The 20,121-nt window shown below is 42.2% G+C and overlaps 1 protein-coding gene across 1 annotated transcript in view; it reads right to left on the minus strand.

Annotated features, from left to right (window-relative positions):
• The window catches only part of AGBL4 (AGBL carboxypeptidase 4), a 946,609-nt gene that overhangs the window by 205,252 nt on the left and 721,236 nt on the right, over positions 1-20,121 (minus strand). Inside the window, exon 7 of the mRNA XM_050901055.1 lies at positions 7,129-7,218. Within this exon, the coding sequence (XP_050757012.1) occupies positions 7,129-7,218 (90 nt within the window). The remainder of the gene's footprint in view (positions 1-7,128; positions 7,219-20,121) is intronic.

Below are 20,121 nucleotides of genomic sequence, written 5' to 3' on the forward strand. Positions count from 1 at the left end.
ATTAATTGGGCAATCCCACCCGGAGACAAAGCAAATTTGCCTACTGTTGTATAGTGAAGCCTTTCTCAATTCTCCCTCTTGAAGACCAAGGGCTCCCTTTAGCTCTCTGATTATTGTAAAGAGGATTAGTTAAGCAGAAGTAGTCAAAGGCCTGCCCTGGGCAAAGGGCAAACTGAATCAAAGCCACTTGACATTTCTTAGCTGCATAGGCAAAGCTGACCTTGTTGTCCCAGGGATGAGGAGTTAGGACTGATCCATTCCTCCTACTGGAAGATGCAAGGTGAGCATGCAGGGCTAGGCTTGGGGGGTGAGCCTGCCTGGCGAGTCCAATTTTCTGTTCCTGCTACTACTGACAGGATGGACGAGATGAGGCAGCAACTTCTGCTGTTGGTGGGAAGGGGTCTCTCAGCCACGCAACAGCCTTCTCCGCAGATGACACCACTCCTCCCTCAGAGGCAGCCCGGGTCTCCAGAGCTCTGGGGATTCCTTCTTCCCTTTGCAGGCTGCAGCCCCCAGCCCCTGCACAGCCCCTCTACCCACCTTGCCACCATCACACCTTCTTCTCTTCTGTGCAGGGGTTCCCTGGCACATCCAGAAAGCATACGTAATAAGAGAGTGAATCACATAACTCTATAGCCAGAGAAATTTAACCTCATTACAAATTTCCTCCAGCTCGGGAAACCAAGTGTATAACCTCTCATACCTGCCTGACACCATAGTGAATTGATTCAAAACCCGTGGTATCTTGTAACAGCTAATGTCACTTTGGGTAGCAGAATTTCTTCTAACGGTCTATTTACATCAACACAATTTTAAGAGGAGCTTTTATTTCCATTACTCCAATACGGATGTTTTATATTCTCAGAACAACCTCTCTCTCTCCTGGGATACTTCACACTAAAAACCCATCCAGGAGGTTTACAAGGGACAGACAATAATGTTTTTGATGTTGCTTTAGAAGTCAAGGAGAGTGTGTTTCCCTTTGTATTAAAGCTTAGGAGCTGTGCACTTAAAGAAAAAAAAAAAACCCTAGTGAGAAGGATGAATGCAGTCTAACAACTTTAAGAGAGCCCTGCAGCTCATTTTATGGTTGGGCTGTTGAATTCTGTTGTCTTTGTCTGCTTCTCATAATTTGGTTTCCTGAACCCCTATAAAAGAGACCATGAACTGCAGCTCCTGTTCACCATGTTCCCTCACTGCTTGTAAGTGCTAAGCTGCAGCTAAATGGACAGGAGAGTGTTCCCATCCTCTCCTGCCACAACTTATGCGTATCATCTTATGCATGCAGAATACCATTCATTTTATAGAAAGATTTTGCTCTTTTGGCCAAGAGCAGTCACCTCTAGGGTGGAACTGTGCAATATCAGATGCATTTTCCTATGGATTGCAGCCAGAAGAGGAGGTTTGCAAAGCATACATGAAGTATTGAAAGGGAATGGAAGCTCTGTGGTTTTGTACCTTTGGGGTGGCAAGAGACTATAAAACTCCCTTAAAGTGGAGCTTCTGTTTAGTTCCATTCTCTTCAGTATTAGCAATGCAGCCCACAAACTGAAACACTGGCAACCGCCCCCACAAAGGGCATTCCTGCATCAGAGAGCACTCACAGGCGGGCTGCATGGCCAAGGCAGAGCACCCTCCTGCATCCAAAGATGAATTACAAACTAAGGCTTTATACATATGGAGGCATTCACTTTGAGTCTCGAAGTAGCCAGGAGAGCATAAGTGTTTGCTTCCAGTCTCTTTCATTTGGCAGAGAAGACAGAAGTGAGACTTTAGAGTAATATAACAAACATGTATGTATAAGATCCCCACTCCCTATGAAATCCTATTTTGTTTCCTCCTCTGGTAGGAAATATAGCTGAGAAATGAAGATGATTTGGCTTGCTAGAAGGAAGAATACAACAGATTAAGTGAGGTCAGAACTGATGCAACCTGTGCATTTATTCAGATAAAAATTCAGTCCAATATGAAGTCTGGCAGATGATGCCCTCAAGCTTCTGAGGGCCCCATCATTACCACAACAGGCACTTTCTGAGTTCAGTGTTTTTCTCCAGTACAGCTGCTGTTACCAAAAGCATCCTATACCAATGCTTACAAAACTCACTTTCATTTCTTTAGGAGAAATTTATCCCTGGAAACAGCTAAGCAAGGTCATCACCTCTGTTACTTCAGAAAGGTTCTTTTCACATGTAAAGGCTTCATTAGCTGCATTTACTCTTGCATTTAAAACATTCCCTGTCCTGTCTTTCAGTTACTATCACTTATGCCCTAATGCTCAAAAGATTTATGCTTAGTGAAGGAAGCAGAAAAGCAGCTTTTAACCCTGACAGTTTATTCCTCCTCTTTCTTCATAACAAAAGACAGAGGTTGGCTAAAATTCCAAGTAAGAGCAACAAGTTTCAAAATGACTCTTCTCACACATACAACTGCCTTTCCCACAAGCAAAAAAAACCCAAAACAAAAAAACCAAGTCCCACTCATTTTGTAGCAATTTCACTCTCTTACTAACTCCTTCAGGGATCCTGCAGGATCAAATTCAAAGAATTTGAAGGCACTGCCTCCATGAAGTGAACTAGAAAACTGCCACCACTTTTAAGAGGCCATCTTGGAATCTGTCCAGGAATAAAACCTTTCATAGCACGTGGAGCACCTTGGTCACATAGAGAGCAAGTTCAATTACCCACTAGCCCGGTGAGTTATTGTGTAACAGCAGGACTCCTGAGACAGCTGGTGGGAGACTTGTTTTCAGGCAGCCTGTCCTCTTCTATCCCATTCTTTAAACTCTGAATCAAAATTTGTGTCAAAGTTTTCAGATTTTTTTCCTGCCCTCTGCTGGCAAGAGGGTGGGGATTAAAAACACAGACCAAAAATGTTAACAGAAAACCAAGAGACATTGCCCAGTGTAGTCTGGTTTTTCATTTCATTTCATCTGATTTAAGGTGAAGCGAGACGGAGCATTCATTTAAGCAGCTGTAATGAAAAAAGATTGATTGAAAAGTCATTTTTGCTCCATTTCTTATGGATAAGAGTCCCAGGTGTCTGTTTTCCTTATATTTTCTTTTTAATGGCTGTTCCCTATTCAGCCCATAAGCTTCAAGGTCAGCTTCAGGTCAAATTACACTTAGCACAAGATGCTCAGCATCTGCAAACCCAGCTGTGGGATCCTTCTCTCTTCCCTCTTGCACCGGGTCTTCCATTCTGGGCTCCCAGCCTGGCAAGCCATATTAAAGTAAAACGCTTAGGGTACAAATTTTCATTTTTGCATTTAGATGGCATGGTGGATGCCACACTGGCAAATGTGTTAAAAAGACGACAAATGACATCCTACTAATAGAACATGCTAAGTATATGATGAAAGTACATGTCTAAGTACATCTAGACATGCTTAAGCTTGCAGTTACTGACTGCTGGCAAAAGCCAAAGCATACAGGACAAACTTAAACATAGTAGTCACCACATGTCTCCTACAACTTTCCATGCACATGAATAGTGAGGGACAGTTGCTTGTCTCCCACAAAGAAAATAAAATCTAGCAGCCAAAGGAAGGAAAATAAGACTGTAAGGATACTGGGGGAAAAAATACTCCTATTGCCAGATCTTGGATAAAATCCAAGTCTTTGGAAAGCTGGCTTATCACCAGTGTTTAAAGGGTAGGGACTTGTACAGATTTTACACACATATTTGTCCACACTACATGCATATATAGGCATTATCTGACATCTGACCCTGTCTGTAAGAGTTAATAATTTACTTGCCTTAACAGTATAATGTGGAAGACAGAAAATAGCATACGTTTTCTTGAATAAAAATAGGAGGGGGGAGGAAAATGAGGAAAAATATCTAAAAGGAAGGGAATCTAAAACCACAACTTCAGAAAAATCACTCAGAAATTGGAACAGCCCATGAAAGATGAGTTCAAGCTGTAAGATGAATTTGCACTGTTTTGTGTTGCACTATAAAAGCCCTCCAGGAGTAGCAGTGACTCCACTTGGTTAGAAAATGGTCTATAAGAGCAAAGTGAAAACAACAGAATCCTCTTCATCCTAGACCCTACTCTTACTTACTCATCCCCAAATATGACACAAGCATCAATGTTCATGATGACCGCCACAGCCTGAGGAGGAGAGCACCGTCCTACCTTTGGATGTAAAGGGTATTCATGCGAATATACTCTCTGGTGACTAACTCTCCATCTCTGTCCCTGAACTTCACAACAAGCAGTTAAGAACTATCAGGAAAACTTCCTAAAAAGGCTAACCTGAAGCATCGTAATAACTCTTAAAAGACCAAAACAGAAACAAAAGGTTCTTAATCCATCTTTCTATGAAGAGGCCCTCTGGGGTTTTGTCTGCCTTTTAAGGAAGTGAGCTACAGCTCAGCAGCTGCACCATGTGTGAAATATTATAGCACTTGTTTTTAACTGCTGGATGAGGTGCCTAATGATTCTAGGGAGGTCTAGCTACTGCTGCAAGCACTCCACAGCTGTAAGGAGACAGAGGTGTGTATCCAACTTTACAATACTTGTACATCTGCAGGAATACGGGGTATTTGTATCCAAAATTCAGTTTTCAGTGGATTCTTCATAATGGAACCTCAAGAAGGATGACACAGAAACAATACAGCTCTGAACGGGGAGATGACCTTATGGTCTTTTCCCACAGGAACACAAAGATCCTTGCTTAGATTTAATCTGTGGGTAAAGTGAAGGACGAAGGACCAACAGACAGGACCAAGTCTATCCTGATGTATCAAGGCTAGACAACTTACTTCTCAGGGTATCTTGCCTAATCAAAAAATGGAAGATGTAATAGGGAGCCTCTGTCAGGCCCCAGGAAGCTAGTGTTTGGACTACATATAGCTATATATCCTTAGCAGAGAGCAGGCCAAAGAGGTCAGGAAGAGACTTGGCTAGCTCAAAGATAGGTAGAAAAATGAGTAAGGAGTTAGTTATGAGCTTAGAGCTTTAAAGAGGAAGACAAAGCCTGAACTTAATGAAACCCAAGATCAACTGAAAAACTGAAGAACAAAAAAAGAAAGCTTGTAACTCATTATCTATTCCCCTATGGGCTGATTCTCCAGGCCTGGGCAGTCACAATTCTGTTCTTCCATATACAAGATGCTGCTTGCACCTGGGGAATCTTTGAGATTAGCTTCCATATCTTAATACTTCAGGTGGTGAGCATAATCAAACATTCAAGAAGAAATCTCTCTACCAAGAAAAAAAAATCCTGACATGTTCCATATGCACTGGGCTGGCATTTGGATATTAAATCTCCAATGCCTAACTCTGCCAAAATGCTTCCCAAGACTCCAGAAATAAAATTCCTCATTGCGCCCTCACTTGACTGCCAAAGGGATCCTTTTTATCCCTTCTTTTGACCCTCCCACACAAAAGTTTCCAAAGATGGAGCAAGCGCTCAGTTTCACATTTGGCAATGCTAGAAACAACGCAGCAATGGCCTTGAAATGTTTGCCATTTCTACTTGTCTTGACACTAATTATACACACAAGGCAGCTTCATCTGCACTGGGCAGAATGGCTCAATGCACAGCGGAGTTCAGTGCCTTCAGATCCGTGCATTTCCAAGCGAGTGAAGCGTGCATTATAACTGCAGTCACAGCAAGTTTCTGATGTGCTTCTCCAAGACCGATGCCTCCTTTTTCTTATTTTTCCCCCTCTCTTTTTGTTTTAATTTTTCCTACAAAACACAAAGTTTCTCTGAGACAATCAGAGCATGACTTCCATCCAGTTGTTTCATCAGGCTAAGCATGCCACCCGCTTTTTCACATTCCTTTTTTTTTTTTCCTTTTGAATAAACTCTCCATTATCAAAATAAAATAACGTCATTTACAAAGTACCACCTCAGCAGCATGCCTCAGCCCTCATTTCACAGGGCTATGCCAGCAGCCACAAACAGAATCAAAGCATCCAATTAAAAATCCATATTCATTAACAAACATCATGTGTGCTATAATGCCCTGCATTGACTATGCCACCACAGGAGATGGGAAACTCGCTGAGTTTTCCTGCTCTCAGTCTGAAGCACCATTTTATTAAAGGAAGCGTTTTACCTTTGCTACTCCACAGGCCAGCAAGAAGAGGCCCAGTGTCCCGTTAGCCCATTGGGCTAGGACAGCAGAAGTGACAGCTGTTGACCTTTTGCCTTAGAGAGATGCCAGACACAGGACCTTGCCAGGATGAGGAGCACACAGAGAAGACCATGAAACTGTGCCAGACCTTTCCCACCGAGGTCTTTAGGTACCAACAGGGCCAGTCGCAAACCAATCTGCGGCATTACAAGCAGCCAACATAATAAACTCTGCATATGCTTGATTGATGCAACTCATTGGCTAGGCAGGGCCAGATCCAAGCTGATGCAGTAAATTAGCATATTGCCTTGCCTTCAGGGAAGTTACGTTGATTTACACCATCAACAATTTACCACCGCAGAAAGTCACATACCATAAGTACAATATTTCAGACCTATACAATGAAGTTATATGAACACATGCCGGGATTATTTATTTATTTGTACCCACAAGCCTGAGATTTACAACTCTTTATAAATACGAGCTGGGCAATTTGCTTTCTATTTTTAGCAGGAATGCTTTGTGCAGGGAACAGCTGTCAGCCACTGGGAGCTGCGCTCCTCAGAGCAGCAGCTTCAGACAAATAGAGGCCTCCTAGAATTAAATTGGAGAACTAGGGTCACTGCTTTGTGGTGGAAAAGAAGCTGAAGATAGTAGAGAGCAAGAAAACATAAGCACTTAACAGAGAACCACTCCCAGAGCTTTTCCAGCCTGTTTTCCTAAGAAAAGGAGCCTTACATGATCACATTGCATATATACAAGTGTGACTGTCAATTCTTCCCGAATAGCTTCAGAGCCTACTGTCCAATTCTGACCAAGTTCAGCAAATATTCACAAGACTCAGAGATAATATGTTCCTACTGCCTCCAAGAAGACAGGGAGCTGGGTAGAGATGAGAGATTCTGCTAGTATCCTCACTGTGGAAGAAACTGTCGTGTGAACTCAGCCTTCTATCAGATCCAAAGCTATACAAACTCAATATACGCATCGACAGGAAATTAGATCTCACCAGATCTGCCATCTTCATGCAGACACTCACCTTGGCACACGAAGGAAGATGGTGTTTCCCCAGGGTGGACTCGTGCAGTGATGAACACCACTTTTTGTTCAGCTCCTGGACGCAGGTTCGCTGCAGCAGAAGCGGGTGGCAGGGGACAGAGGGGAAAAGAGAGATAAAGATCCTTAAACTGGGTCCCATATGTAGGAACAAAGGGCCATTAATTTTTAAAGCATATCCTTTTATTAAAATGGGTCATACATTATAAATAAGCACAATCTATAATTAAAGGAGGCAGCATCACTGGGTCTCCTTACCAGGCCATATAGCAGACTGCACAAGGGCTGCAAAACTAAGGACATGCAGCCAAACCTGCAACAACAAGGTTAACTCTCTTTTTAAAAAACAAGATTTACTACAATATGTTTAACTGCTCTATAATTACTCTCCAATAATTACTCTCAGAACAACAATGGGGGTCCATTCACAACGTAAAGCCAATTGCACCCCACATTACACTTGATAGAAGCCTTAACAGTGCCAAACAACTGTAAAGTGCTAACAAATTACATTTATTAGGCTTTGCTCTGGGGGATTTTGTTGTTGTTTTTTTTTAAATCTCTTAACTATTTGGGACTGCATCTGCCTTGACTGAAAGAGTTGTTCAAAAACAATGAAGTATGGAAAAGAGACCAGGATTGAATCCAGCAACCTTCTCCAGTGAGGGCGTGAAAATGTGCTGGGGCCCCTTCGAATTACAGATAGGTGGAAGGGAGACTTAGATCCCAACTATGCTGAACTTAACATGGCTTAATCCCCCAGTATTGAAACCACACTACTTGGGCCACTTGCTTCAGCCGTAAACTACATGGGTCAAGCAGGTTCTTTTCTCTGTTTGTGCAGTGACTGCACTTAATAAACAGGAAATAAAAATTACGCTTTTTAAAATGGGTTCTGGGAATTTTAAAGACTATAAGAGGTCAGGACCTCAGTTAGATGTCCTATCTAGATCTGAACACACACAGCAGGGGTAATACTAAACACAGCAGGATCCAATTGCTAGAAACAGTTTAAACCTTTGTTTTGAAATAAAAAGTGTACACACTGAAAGGAGACTGGAAACTAAATCCAAGCTTTTTTTTTGTTTTTTTTTTAAATTAGGTAGATGCATTACATATATACCCAAACACAGACTTTTAATTTCAAAGATGTTTGGCACTTCCTCAAGACCATACCTGAGTTATTTTTTTTAATTTCCTGAATTCTTAGAAATGCTCAGTCTCCCCAATGGTAAATCACACCTAACAGCACCACAGGAATAATCAATATATTTTTGGTTGTTCTCAGGAGACAATCTCAGCAGGTTTCCTTTTTATTTCCTTAGCCTCTCTAAATGTCCTACAGCTGCTCACCCTGTAACTCAGCCATTCATTTGTTCTCTCATACTCCAGCTTCACCACTCTCCGGTGTTTTTGAGCCCCAGAGGCAAAGAAATATAAGAAAGAATGTTTCTGACAAACATAGCAGCTGGTGGGGTCAATTCTGTCTGCAGAAGAAAAGTGGGAGGCAGCAGAAAGGAACACAACACCGTCAGCTGGAAGTCGATGACCACCCCACATCATTTGCATTAACATTAAGTAGTGTGGGAGGAAGGAGATAAATCAGCAAACCAACTTTAAAGAGCGAAAGGAGAAGGCTGGGATCATTTTCGCAAGAGAAGAGGAGTTTTCCTCCTCTCTTGGAAAAACAGCGTTACATTAAAGGGAGAGTGGCTCAGCACAGAAGTGATGCTCAGCAATACGACTGCCACTGTTTGGAGCTGAACAGCTCCTTGGTTAGGAAATCTTTTGGACAGAGGATTAGTTTGGGCATTTTTGTGGCTTTGGTTTTGTTTGTTTTTAATTACAACATTTTTGTAATTTATGCTTTACTCTTCATAACAGTTATTAAAATCATTAGTCAGTTCACTCTCCTCTGGTACTGAAGAGAACTTTCCCAATTTAGGGCTCAGTGCAAAGCTGCTTGGAGTCAATGGGAGATGTGGCACTGCGTGCTAACCAGGACCTCCCTTGTCTGCTTCCTTGGGGGATGGAAGAGCACCAAATTACCACCCTGCACTCAGTGCCAAGCAACTTCACTCCGCCTTGGCTTACAATCCCCAATGCATCACTCACTTTCCAGCCCAGTACGTTTTCTGCAGTGTGAATGCACAACCTTGCAATGTACAGACCCTTCCATAGTACCCAGCCTCCTAGACTTGCAGTGCTCAAAATGAGCACAGGCACAGCTGGCTGTCCATCTTACATTTTCTCCACGTTTGCCAAGCCAAACAATACCTTTATAAATCTTTTTTTTAAGAAACATCCTGCATTATTCATACAGCAACAAAACACATGGCATGTGTGACTGTGCATGTGTGTATTTCTTTCTGGTATTTGGGCTGGATGAAATAATGTGACCCGTTAACTTTTTTTTTAAAAGTCATTTTCATTTTCAGTGTTTGGCTTTCAGAATGTGTGCATCTGCACAAAACCCCAAACATTTCTTATATGTTTCTGTTAACATTTTGGAAAAGTATATATATTTAATGCAGCTTGGAAAGCCTAGAAAATTCATTAGTGTCTTCTAAATGTGGGTGAATCTGGTAAAAGTTGCTTTGGTGAGTAAAGTCCCTGCCTAAGTACAAGGCTCTGTGAACATATGGGAAGAAACTAAACTGGCAGACAAGCTTTCACTTCTGCAGGTCCTCTTCAATCACAGTTCAGCTACTCTGAAAGCACTGGTAAAAGGGAGACATATGAGGCAACATGGATACCCATTAGCCAACCTATGGGACAAGGTACACCAAGGGCTTCCAATATGAACCAAAGACTAGTTCATACTTAATACTGTAACACCTAAGAGTTTGAGATGGGGACTTTGAACCCGGCTGGTGCAGGGCATGCATTATTTACAGGCTGGGCTCCCAGCCTGAACCCTAACCCAGCATCAGCACATTATAACCCATCCATCCAGACATCCCACAGGTGGTCGTGGTAGTCATACATTCAGCCTTGCACGCTTGTCTTGGTCTCCATAACATCCTATGATAAAAGGAATGGCAAGTATGTATATGCACGCACCCGCTTCCAAACACTCCCCTAAGTCCAAACAGCAACAGCGCTGTCTTCTCTCTCTGTGGTTTTATATATAACCTAAAAATGAAAGAGTGAAAGAAAAAAGAAAGGATAACTATGATCAGGCTACAGTAGTCAGGATTTAGAAAATAATAATAAAAAAAGATGCTTTGTGTTCTTTTTTCTTTACCAATTGTAGTGGGTGTCCGTGCCCAAGTGCTGGCAGCAGGGGCTGCAGAGCCGAGCTCTCTGAGGAGAGGCTGGGCTGCCCCATGCCGGTTGCGGCCAGTTCCAGCCAGCTCCACAACCGCCCCGCCGCAGGGCACAGCTGAGCCCCTCAGCGAAGGTGGTGGTGCCTTCTTGAAAGTGCATTTAAGGAGGGGCAGAAATGCCACACAGGCAGCGAGGAGCGAGAGGAAAAAGAGTGAGAAACAACCCTGTGGGCACCAGGGTTGGAGGAGGTGGGGAGGGAGTGCTCCAGCTGCCGGGGAGAGACTGCCCTGCGGCCCCTTGGAGAGACGAGGCTGGAGCAAATATCCACACTGCAGCCTATGGAGGACCCTGTGCCGGACCAGATTATCCTGAAGGACCACAGGAAAGGCCCAGGCTGGAGCAGGGGAAAGTGAGGAGGAAGGAGCAGCAGAGAGGAACTGTTTCGGACTGACCACAGCCCCGTTATCCATCCCTGGCACCGTCGGGGGTGGGGTGGGAGGGCAGGTAGAGGAGTTGGCAGTGAAATCGGTCCTGGGAAAACGGAGGAGGGAAATGTGTTGTTTTAATTTTTCTCTTTGTTTCTCACTATACAAGTCTATTTTAGTTGGCAATAAATTAAATTAATTTTCCCCCAAGTCAAGTCTGCTTTGCCTGCAATGGTAATTGGTAAGTGATATCCCTGTCTTTATCTTGACCCACGAGCCTTTTCATCTTATTTTCTCCCCGTCCTGTAGAAGAGGGAGCAGCTGGGTGGGCATCTGGCAGCTGGTCAAGGTTAACCCACCAAACCAATAATGGATACAACAACTACAAAACACCATTTCATATTTTAATTTAAATGTTACATTGAAAACGCATCCTATTTTCTACTTCAGGATTGAAAAGATCAATCAAAATTAAAAAGATTAGAAGTGTATAGCTTTGCTCAGTAGATGCCAAAAGCACTTAAGCAAAATGACAGAAAGGCACGCTCCATTTAGCCACAACTTTGCCAGTTGTGGAAATGCAGAGAAATAGTCTGTTGTGGTACCCCTTCTACCCTTCCAACTGCCATAGCAGTGAATCTTAGAAACAAAACTATTTGATGAAAAAGTTTTCCAGGGGAAGAAATTTATAGATTTCTGGAATTATTTCTTTTTCATTTTCTCTTCCAGAAAGTGTCTTGAAGATTGAACTAAACATTTTATTTTCCCTCTGAAGGCTACCACTACCATCATCATTGATAATATTTGCCTTGACTTAAGATTCTGACTGGGACCTAAACAATCTGCCACTGTGTGTTACGCCCTCGTAGCCTGCAACCCACCACCATCCTGTCGCTCTGCTGCAGAGGAGAATTCCCTTGGGCAAAGCTGTGAAGATCTAAGGTGCTAGTCAGAATAAACAACACTAACCTCAACATCTATTCTGGCTCTAAATCCACCACAATGGTGATAAACAGCAAGTGCATGTCATACTGAAAAGAAACCCAGTTAGCTGCAAGCAAGCAACTCAAATCTCTCACTCTGAATATCACTCATGCTGTTTGGCCCTCAACTCATGTTCCTTCTCCTCTAATGCTATAGCACGTACAAGCCAACCACTTAAAGCAATCCCACTGGCAACAGTCCCCCAGCTCTCACCCAGGAAACAGCGATTTCCACTCTTGGTTACATATTACACTAGCGCAACTAAAACAGAGTCCCACAGAAAACATTTTCTACCAAAAAAAAGACAGTCAGATCAAAATCTAAACCTTCATGGGAAGGCAGCAAATTCACTTAGCCATTTTCATTCAATTTTCATTTTTATGCTACTATAAAAACATGAAAATGACAGTATTTGTATGTAGTAGCTTAATAATAAGTATCTAGAAATTTCATGCAGAAATATTAAATTTATGGAATCCCATTTGCACTACCAAAATGAGGTGCTATAACAGAACTGAGGTAGAACTTCGCTCAACATCCAGGATCTTTCCTGCTACCATGTCAGACCAGAAACAGACTGCAGAGAGATTGCAGATTTGTGATTTCTTTAAGTCTTGTAGCCATGGTATAGTAATGATGCAAGTTCACAAATTAGTACTGAGGCTGACGGAGTACAAAGGATGAGCAAGTCTGACCCTAGAAGTCTACTTCAGAAAGCCTTTAACTGGCACCCATCAGGAGAACCTGGAAGTGAATTCCACTCCTTTGCAGAGGACTTCAAAGTTGGGGCAAGGTACTAGGAAAACTTGCCTTTCTCCCTTCCCACGTTTCACTCCATCTGTAGAAGACCAGAAGGCTCTAATCAGAAGAAATGGAAATCCATCACCCTAAAAACATATGCCCCAAAAATCATTTGATTTAAATACCCACATACATTTTCATGAAATAGGTGTATCCATTGCAAATATATTCCATATTGTCTTCCTTTCTCAGGTACTTTGCAGTATGAGGTGGGCTGTTGCCAGCATTTTATATTCAAAACCCTGTAAGTTAAAGACTCCACAGAGGAAATCAAAAGAACTTTATTGCATTACACTTCACTGTGCTGTCTCGGCTTGTCTGTGTCCAACAGAACTGTAACATCTGCATCGAAAGCAAACACTGATGTCGTTGCTGTCCTGACTGCCTAGTCTCTACCACATTAACCTGCTTTAGCAAATCAAATCCAAGCAGCATTTACTGTACTCTGGCTTTTCCTAAGAGACCAGATTAGCACCTAATTCCATTTATTTTTGTTACTTCTGGTCACAAATGTCATTTCAGGTAAGAGTGCACATCTCAGCAACACAAAGTGCAGAAGAACACCATTTTTGGTCACTACCAAATCCCACTGGACTTGGTGAGCTCAAATAAACACAAGCTTTTCTTTCTTGCCTTTTTACAGTTGGCTTGAGCAGTACAAAGAAACTAAGTGGCACAGAAGGTAAAGATGGTGCCATTTGTACCACAGAGAGATGAGAAAAGACTGGACTACAGTTTCTGAAAGTCAGACACCTGTTCCTATGTACTTTTACCTGGAAAGGGAGGCAGCAGTATCTTGGCTCCCATGCTGAATCCATGGGAGGTCAGGTCTGCAGAGGGGGAGCACTGCTACAAGGTGCCCTCATTGCTCATTGACTCACCTCACCTACAACCATGTTTAGATAATCCCATCTGGAGTGCAGAGGGTTTTTGTTTGGCAAAGCCTCACTTGTGCATGGACCTTCTACCCAGCAACGGTCCTGCATGTAATGTTCAAAACTGGGTCCAAACCTCTCAAGTTCTGGATTTTCATTCAGGTTTTGGCCCTGACTCTGTCAGGTGCTTAAATATGTGATTTGTTTGATGGACTTCTATTGTGTTTAAAAATGTGCTTGAATGTAAGTGTTGGCATAAGAGCTTTGCTGAATTGGGGCCGTTTAGCAGGAAGCCTGCCTCTGAGATCATTGTCACAATGTTTTAAAGTTGGAGATTGTGCAACTATTATCCTTTATTGCCCATTTTATGCCAAAGTCTCTCTTTCTTTTTACATTCCTCTTAAAAGCAAAGCTATTTTGGAGCATTTAATATTATTTAATCTCTTTACTCTGGCAGCATAGAAATTACAGGGACCATTACAATGGTCCTGTGTGTGCGTATGCTTTATTGATGTATATGCTGACCTAATATCAAATTGATTTTGCTCAGCTTTTCTGCTGACCATGGAAAAATGCAAATTGGGTATTATATTTGCACACTAATTTTATTGGACCCCTGTGTCTTCATAAAAAGATAAAGTTTGGGCTAATAAAAATAAAACATTTCTGGTGCTAATATAGGCAAATGTTTATGTAGGCAGGTAACAAATTGGTTTGTCATTTAGGGGAACATAAAGAGCACTAAAATCATCTTTAGGCAAAATAGATTGGTGGCTTTTGCTTAGCTTTTAGCTTTCATTTGCAAAATCAATTTAATGTAGCACAGTGTCTCAAAGACAGGGTGACACAGGATTAAGACATTCATTGTATTCTCCCTCCATAACTCCCCCTTATTCAGAGGCCCTGGGATTTGAGTTTGCTCTTGTTCAAAGCAAATTAAATATATTCCAGCAGAAAAGGGAAAAAAGGAACATTTAGACATATGCCATGTGCGAGCATCCTATAGGGACAAACACAGGGACAGGGTAGGAAAGTGGGACTCGGTGTTCTGAAGGTAGATGCTGAAAGAGTTATCGACACTTGTCAGTGCCACCAGGAACCTGAAAGTGTAATACTTGTATGATATCCTTGCCCGGCTATTTCTTTGTTCCTCCTTCCTCTTCCTTCTTTAAGTCCTCTGTAACAATGCCTTTCGCATCTCTTTAACGGCCAGCAATCTCTGCTGGAATGCAGCTAAGTGAACTTCAATGATAGTTTAAGTAGATAGGCATGTATCAACAGCCTAACTTCTATTTATTGAAATGAGTTAACCTATTTAAATCCCAGAGCAGGTGCTATTTCTATCCAGCTCTTGTTTTTCGTCCCCTTCTTCCCCTTCCCTCCCTCAATTGCAGGGTATTTTGGAAGGGTTCCATGCAGTGGCAGGTTACATAAACAGTTTCGATGTTAATACTTGACTGCATTTTCAACTTAATAGCCCAGCAAAGGGATCTGACTGTAAAGCAAAAGGCCAGAAATATCTCCTGGTAAAATTATGCTGAAGCATAGATCAAACGACACTGCAGAGCAATTTGCAAAATCAGAAATGGCAAACAACTATAGAGCAAGATCCCCCTTACCTCCCAGCCCCACTTGTTTGTTTTTAATCTTCATTACATCTTGGAAGCAATCATTTTTCCTTTTGGGCTTTCTGATACTGGCAGCTTGCTACACTTCTGAGGCAGGAAAATTAACCGCATGCAAAACCAGTCAAGGTACACTCATATTTTTCCTCCCTCCTCGTCTCCACTAAAAAAAAAACTCCCCCAAAAATGAGGTTTTGTTTTTAAATTATACATACACATTTGAACATTGGAACATACAGTCCTATGAATAAGAATAGAAATCTGGAATATGAACAGCACATTATCATCCTCAAACAGCCAAGGTGATGACAACTCACAATTAAGGATGCAGACAGTAGCATTTAATGTCACCTACCTGCATCACCGTCATATCATAACAGTTTAGCAGGCAGGTCCCCAGCCTGCTTTCTTTTTCCCTTTTCTGCTTTGCTATTTATAAAGTCAGGTTGGAGTCTAGATAAACCCCTTGCCCTCCAGAGACCAGAGGCAGGCAGTAAATTATGGGAAGGCTAAGTGGTACATCAAATGTGTCTCCTCAAAGCTATATATCATCTTGTTAAATTTGATGTCTAATCCCAGAACCCCAGAAATCATTCCCAAAATCCCAGAAAATGCATGTGTCCTTCAGATGATACAGAACAAGAAAGTAAAGTTTACCTGCAGGGAAAAGGAAAAAAAAACACCAAGCCAAAAACATTCTAGCCATGATTTGCTAAAAGTCTTCATTTTACTTGAGTGTCTTTCAATGCTATTTCCTTAAATTCCATAGAGTCAGAACTCACCCATCGGTATTTGAATACATGAACTCTGATCTACAGTACTCTTTTTTTCCTTGCAATGGTTTACAAACATTGCAAAAATTACAAACTGAATAAACCAAAACATGTCCTATTTATCTCTCTCTAAAAATTTTACACCAGGTGATAGAAATAGCTTACATATGTAGCAGCACTTCTCCAGTTACCATCAGTGACAGTAATAAAGATCTTCAGCCATTCCACAGGGTTCTCTTAACTGAGCTCCACAGCCCCACATCAGTGAAGATAAGGTGGAAACACTAAGGAGCTGCCTGCAGCCACAAGGGAAGCGGGCCTCATCTTTAGGGAAGGAATCAATACTAACTGGTACCTATCTTGCTCTCTCTTTTAAAAGCTATCATCCCTCTAGAAATGCTCACCATCCTGGTAGCCTTCACTTTATACAAAGGGATAGAAATAAAATATTCAGATGCAAGACATTTCTACCTGCAATACTACAGTTACATGGGTATCTTTTCAGTTTGTCTTTAAAATCCAGGGATTCAAAAGATATTGCTAGGGCCTGTTATAAAGCAATTCTCTATCAGCTCTCTCCAGTGGAGAGGGCTAAGGCTGTGTTTGTTTGCTACAAGTATGCATGAGCTGAAAGATAAGAGAATAATTTATGTCAGAATTTCAGCCAAGATAGCAAAGAGGGAATTACCAACCACTCACAGAGTAGTCCAGCAGTTACAGGAGCAGCCAGGACACCTTTGTTCTGTTCTTTCCAGTTTTGCTGTGGATTTGCCTGTGATTAACTTCAGTGCTTAGATTTTCCCATATAAAAATTGAGCAAAACCATGTGCACTTCAGAACAGAACTGAGAGTCCCAGTATAGCTATACTCAAAACTCTTCTAGTTTCTCTGAGATGCAGAGCCACATCCTTGCACTCATCATGGATCCTTCCAAGGAAGGCAGTGCAGAAAAGGACATCTGTAGCTGCCATGAGATGCAACTCCAGAATCCACCAGTCCAGCATCTCTAACCTCTCAAGGCCAATAGATAAAATAATAGGGAAGGAACAAGCTTCAAGACAACATGCAGAAATCAAGAAAGGTGTTTCTGGGAAGCTGTAACTGGAAAACCTCTACTCACTGGGGCTATGCCTCATATTCTTCACTTAAGAAACAGGCAAAAAGTACAACAGGAGCAGAATTGAAAAAAGGTGGAGAGGCATGAAATGGTGGACAAAGCTGGATAGATACCTACTTAGATATCTTGTTCTAAGTAGGGCCAGGTCTCATTCTGAGAGGAAAAAAAAAAACCTGAAAAACAACCAAGGTTTCAACCAGCTGGGCTAAAGGCTCAAACCTGGGGGAGCAGTGAAGCAATACAACCAACAGTGTCACCGGATTCATCTCATGTACTCCACCTTTTAGACACTGACTTGAACAACATGAACCCTTCTCTCTCTTATTCTTCCCAAAACCCTAATTATAAAGAAGCAGGGACACCCCATGCTCAATTACAGGACACAGGAGATGATTATTTTTCTTATTTTTTTGCTGCATCGGACCCTCCCTGGGAGGAAGGATAGGGACTGCCAGGGTTAAGCAGAATAAAGCCTTCGGTGTACAAGACCTGGCTTGAAAACAGTGATCCCAGGCAGGACATGCAAGGTGTTCTGCAAGAGGTTTTGGCCTTTACTGAACTATGACAGTGTGTTCTTCGGTAGCTGAGCTAGCGGTCAATAAAAAGCAACCTGCTGAAATGAGATTCATGAAGAGCAGTGCTCCTCAGAACATGACACTGACCTCTCCAGGAAGTGCCAACACTCTTCGGAGAGAGGCTTGAGCCCGCAAGACAAGAAAAAGACACCAGTGAATAGCCTCTCTCTTCACGTTCACAGCTTGCCCAAAATCAGAATTCAGACCTGAACATGCAGAAGCAAAAATTAAGATGCTCAGTAGAGGGTCTTATACTCCAGATTCAAACTTTGAAATACCTCAGCAAGATGGGGGATGCAGACTACCCTCAGGGCTGAAACACTCACACGCGTCCCTAAACCAGCCAGAAGCAAATCCTTCTTTACTGTAATGTTAGACATTGGTTTCAAATCAGGATGAGAAACAGGTTCTTTTTAATGTAAGGGGGATGGCAAAGATGGGGTGGAAAGTGTCCCCTTTTCACAAAGAAGTGGGGTGACCTCTCCTGGACACACTGCCAGGCCCCTGCTTTTGTTCATTGATTCTGTACAGTTTTTAATCACAGGGATGTGTTGTCAGGGAGTCTGTGGCTTGGGAGGAGTCTCAACAGTCCTAAATCAGCTTTGCTTAGGTGTATGTATTCCACTCACTTTTGACTATGACTCCAGCATCAGCAAGTATCACAGACACGACCTCAGACAGAAGCATACTAAGAATATTTGACCTATACCACATATCCCGCAGTCTGGCGGGAGAAAGTCCTGTCACACCCTTGTCCTTTCCTTCAAAAGAAAATGGTGAGATGCATGCCCAGAGGTAGGGCACTTTTCGTCCTCATTAAGGGCCAAGAATTAAGTAAGCTGCCATTCTTATTCAGATGCTGCTTATGACATTTTCCCCTCTGTTGCAAAAACAATTATCGCAAAGATGTTTAAATTCCACCTGGACACGTAAAACCTTCTCCCACTCTAACCAACCTGCCACGTCTGTCCCCTGCTATACATCAAACCAAGAACAGTTCCTCTCGCAGATGTGATTCTTCTTTAAGATCTCTGTAAGCACCACATTAACTTCATGTGCACACAAGTGCCTACCAATCCTAATTGTCCTTTTTGTCCCATCATTAGTTAGCAATAAATTTCAGAGGTGCAGTCAATCAATATAGCATGTTGCATATGTAAAAACACATTTTGTTGTCTGCATACATGCACACTGGAAGGCTGTGTGAGCTTTGTAAAACGTATCTAGTCAGCAAACTGTTAAAACCAATTTATACACATACACTCTCTCTCTCTCTCTCTCAAGGCAATAAGCCTATGGAGAATTTTAATTAAAGTCAAAGGAGCCTTTAAAAGTGGAGGGGGAGAAATCTAGCACAGCAAGAAATAAATTAATAAAAACACGCTCCAAGTTGAAGCTCAAGGGGACCACTCTCAGTCATCATTTATTTAAAGGATGGGACACGTCAAAGATAGGAATGTCAAGTGGGAGATGCTGTGAAGCAGCAGAGGACAGAAAAGGGGCTGACGAACTGCATGCCACAGCTTCTGTAGCAGATCATTTTTTGTCACGTAGGTTATATTTGTGGCTGGCCACCTGCTGCTTGATATTCACTGCCTCTCAAAGTTAGTCACTCAAATTTCTGTATTCCCTTTCACATTTGATCTGGGAAGGACCTTTTAGCTCATCTAGACCATCCTTATCTGGCCAGCACCCAATTTCTGTGGAAAACTATTCCATTGTCTCACCCTGAGGATATTTTTCTTGGTATTCAGCCAGCAATTTCTTTTGCTGAATTTCAATCTATTTCTCACTTGCCTCTTCCCTTGGTGTTTATATTTTTTAAAATGCCTTAATTTTGTATGCATTGTTTTAGCTTTTGCTCAGGCCATAGACTATTCCAGAGGAACTAACCGACCCCTTCAGATGAACCCTTACACGCAGGCACACCACAGATCTGCTCAGTTCTCATGTCCTTATGATCTTTTTATAGAGAAAGTTTCAATGCTCAGATGAGAGCTGGCATTCTGCTCTTCACCTGTCATTCTTGCAGCCACTGTATCGTATTTTCTAGCTTTTTCCCTAGCACGGGGAAGAGATTTCTTCACTTGAGGCCAGTTGCAAACAAGCAGTGCCACATTGCTTAGCTTTAACAACTCCCAGTATCAGCTGCTACAGCAAGCTCTCGTCACCTCCGCCTGTCTTGTAACAGCTCATTGGGGTGTAAGATGCTTGTGTGGATCAGTGTCCTCAGCAGCCTCCTGGGTCTCCAGCCCTGTATTCAAGGGAATGCTTCTAGTTGGTGCTCTCTCACAAACCTCCCAGCATCGAATGCAAATGAAAGTAATCATCCATAATAAATCATGTGATTATGCTGGAAACCCATGCGTGTCTGATCCTTCAACTACAAGAATTATGGAGATCCAATATTAACTGCATATCCTGACACTCACTATCTCATTTACAGAGTCTTGTGCTGTCTATTCTTTGCCAGCCAGATCCCTCAGTAGAGACAAAAAACTTCATGGATTGATAAGACCCCACATCAGTTT

This window comes from Gymnogyps californianus, chromosome 8, assembly GCF_018139145.2.
Source record: "Gymnogyps californianus isolate 813 chromosome 8, ASM1813914v2, whole genome shotgun sequence".
NCBI classification, from domain to species: domain Eukaryota; kingdom Metazoa; phylum Chordata; class Aves; order Accipitriformes; family Cathartidae; genus Gymnogyps; species Gymnogyps californianus.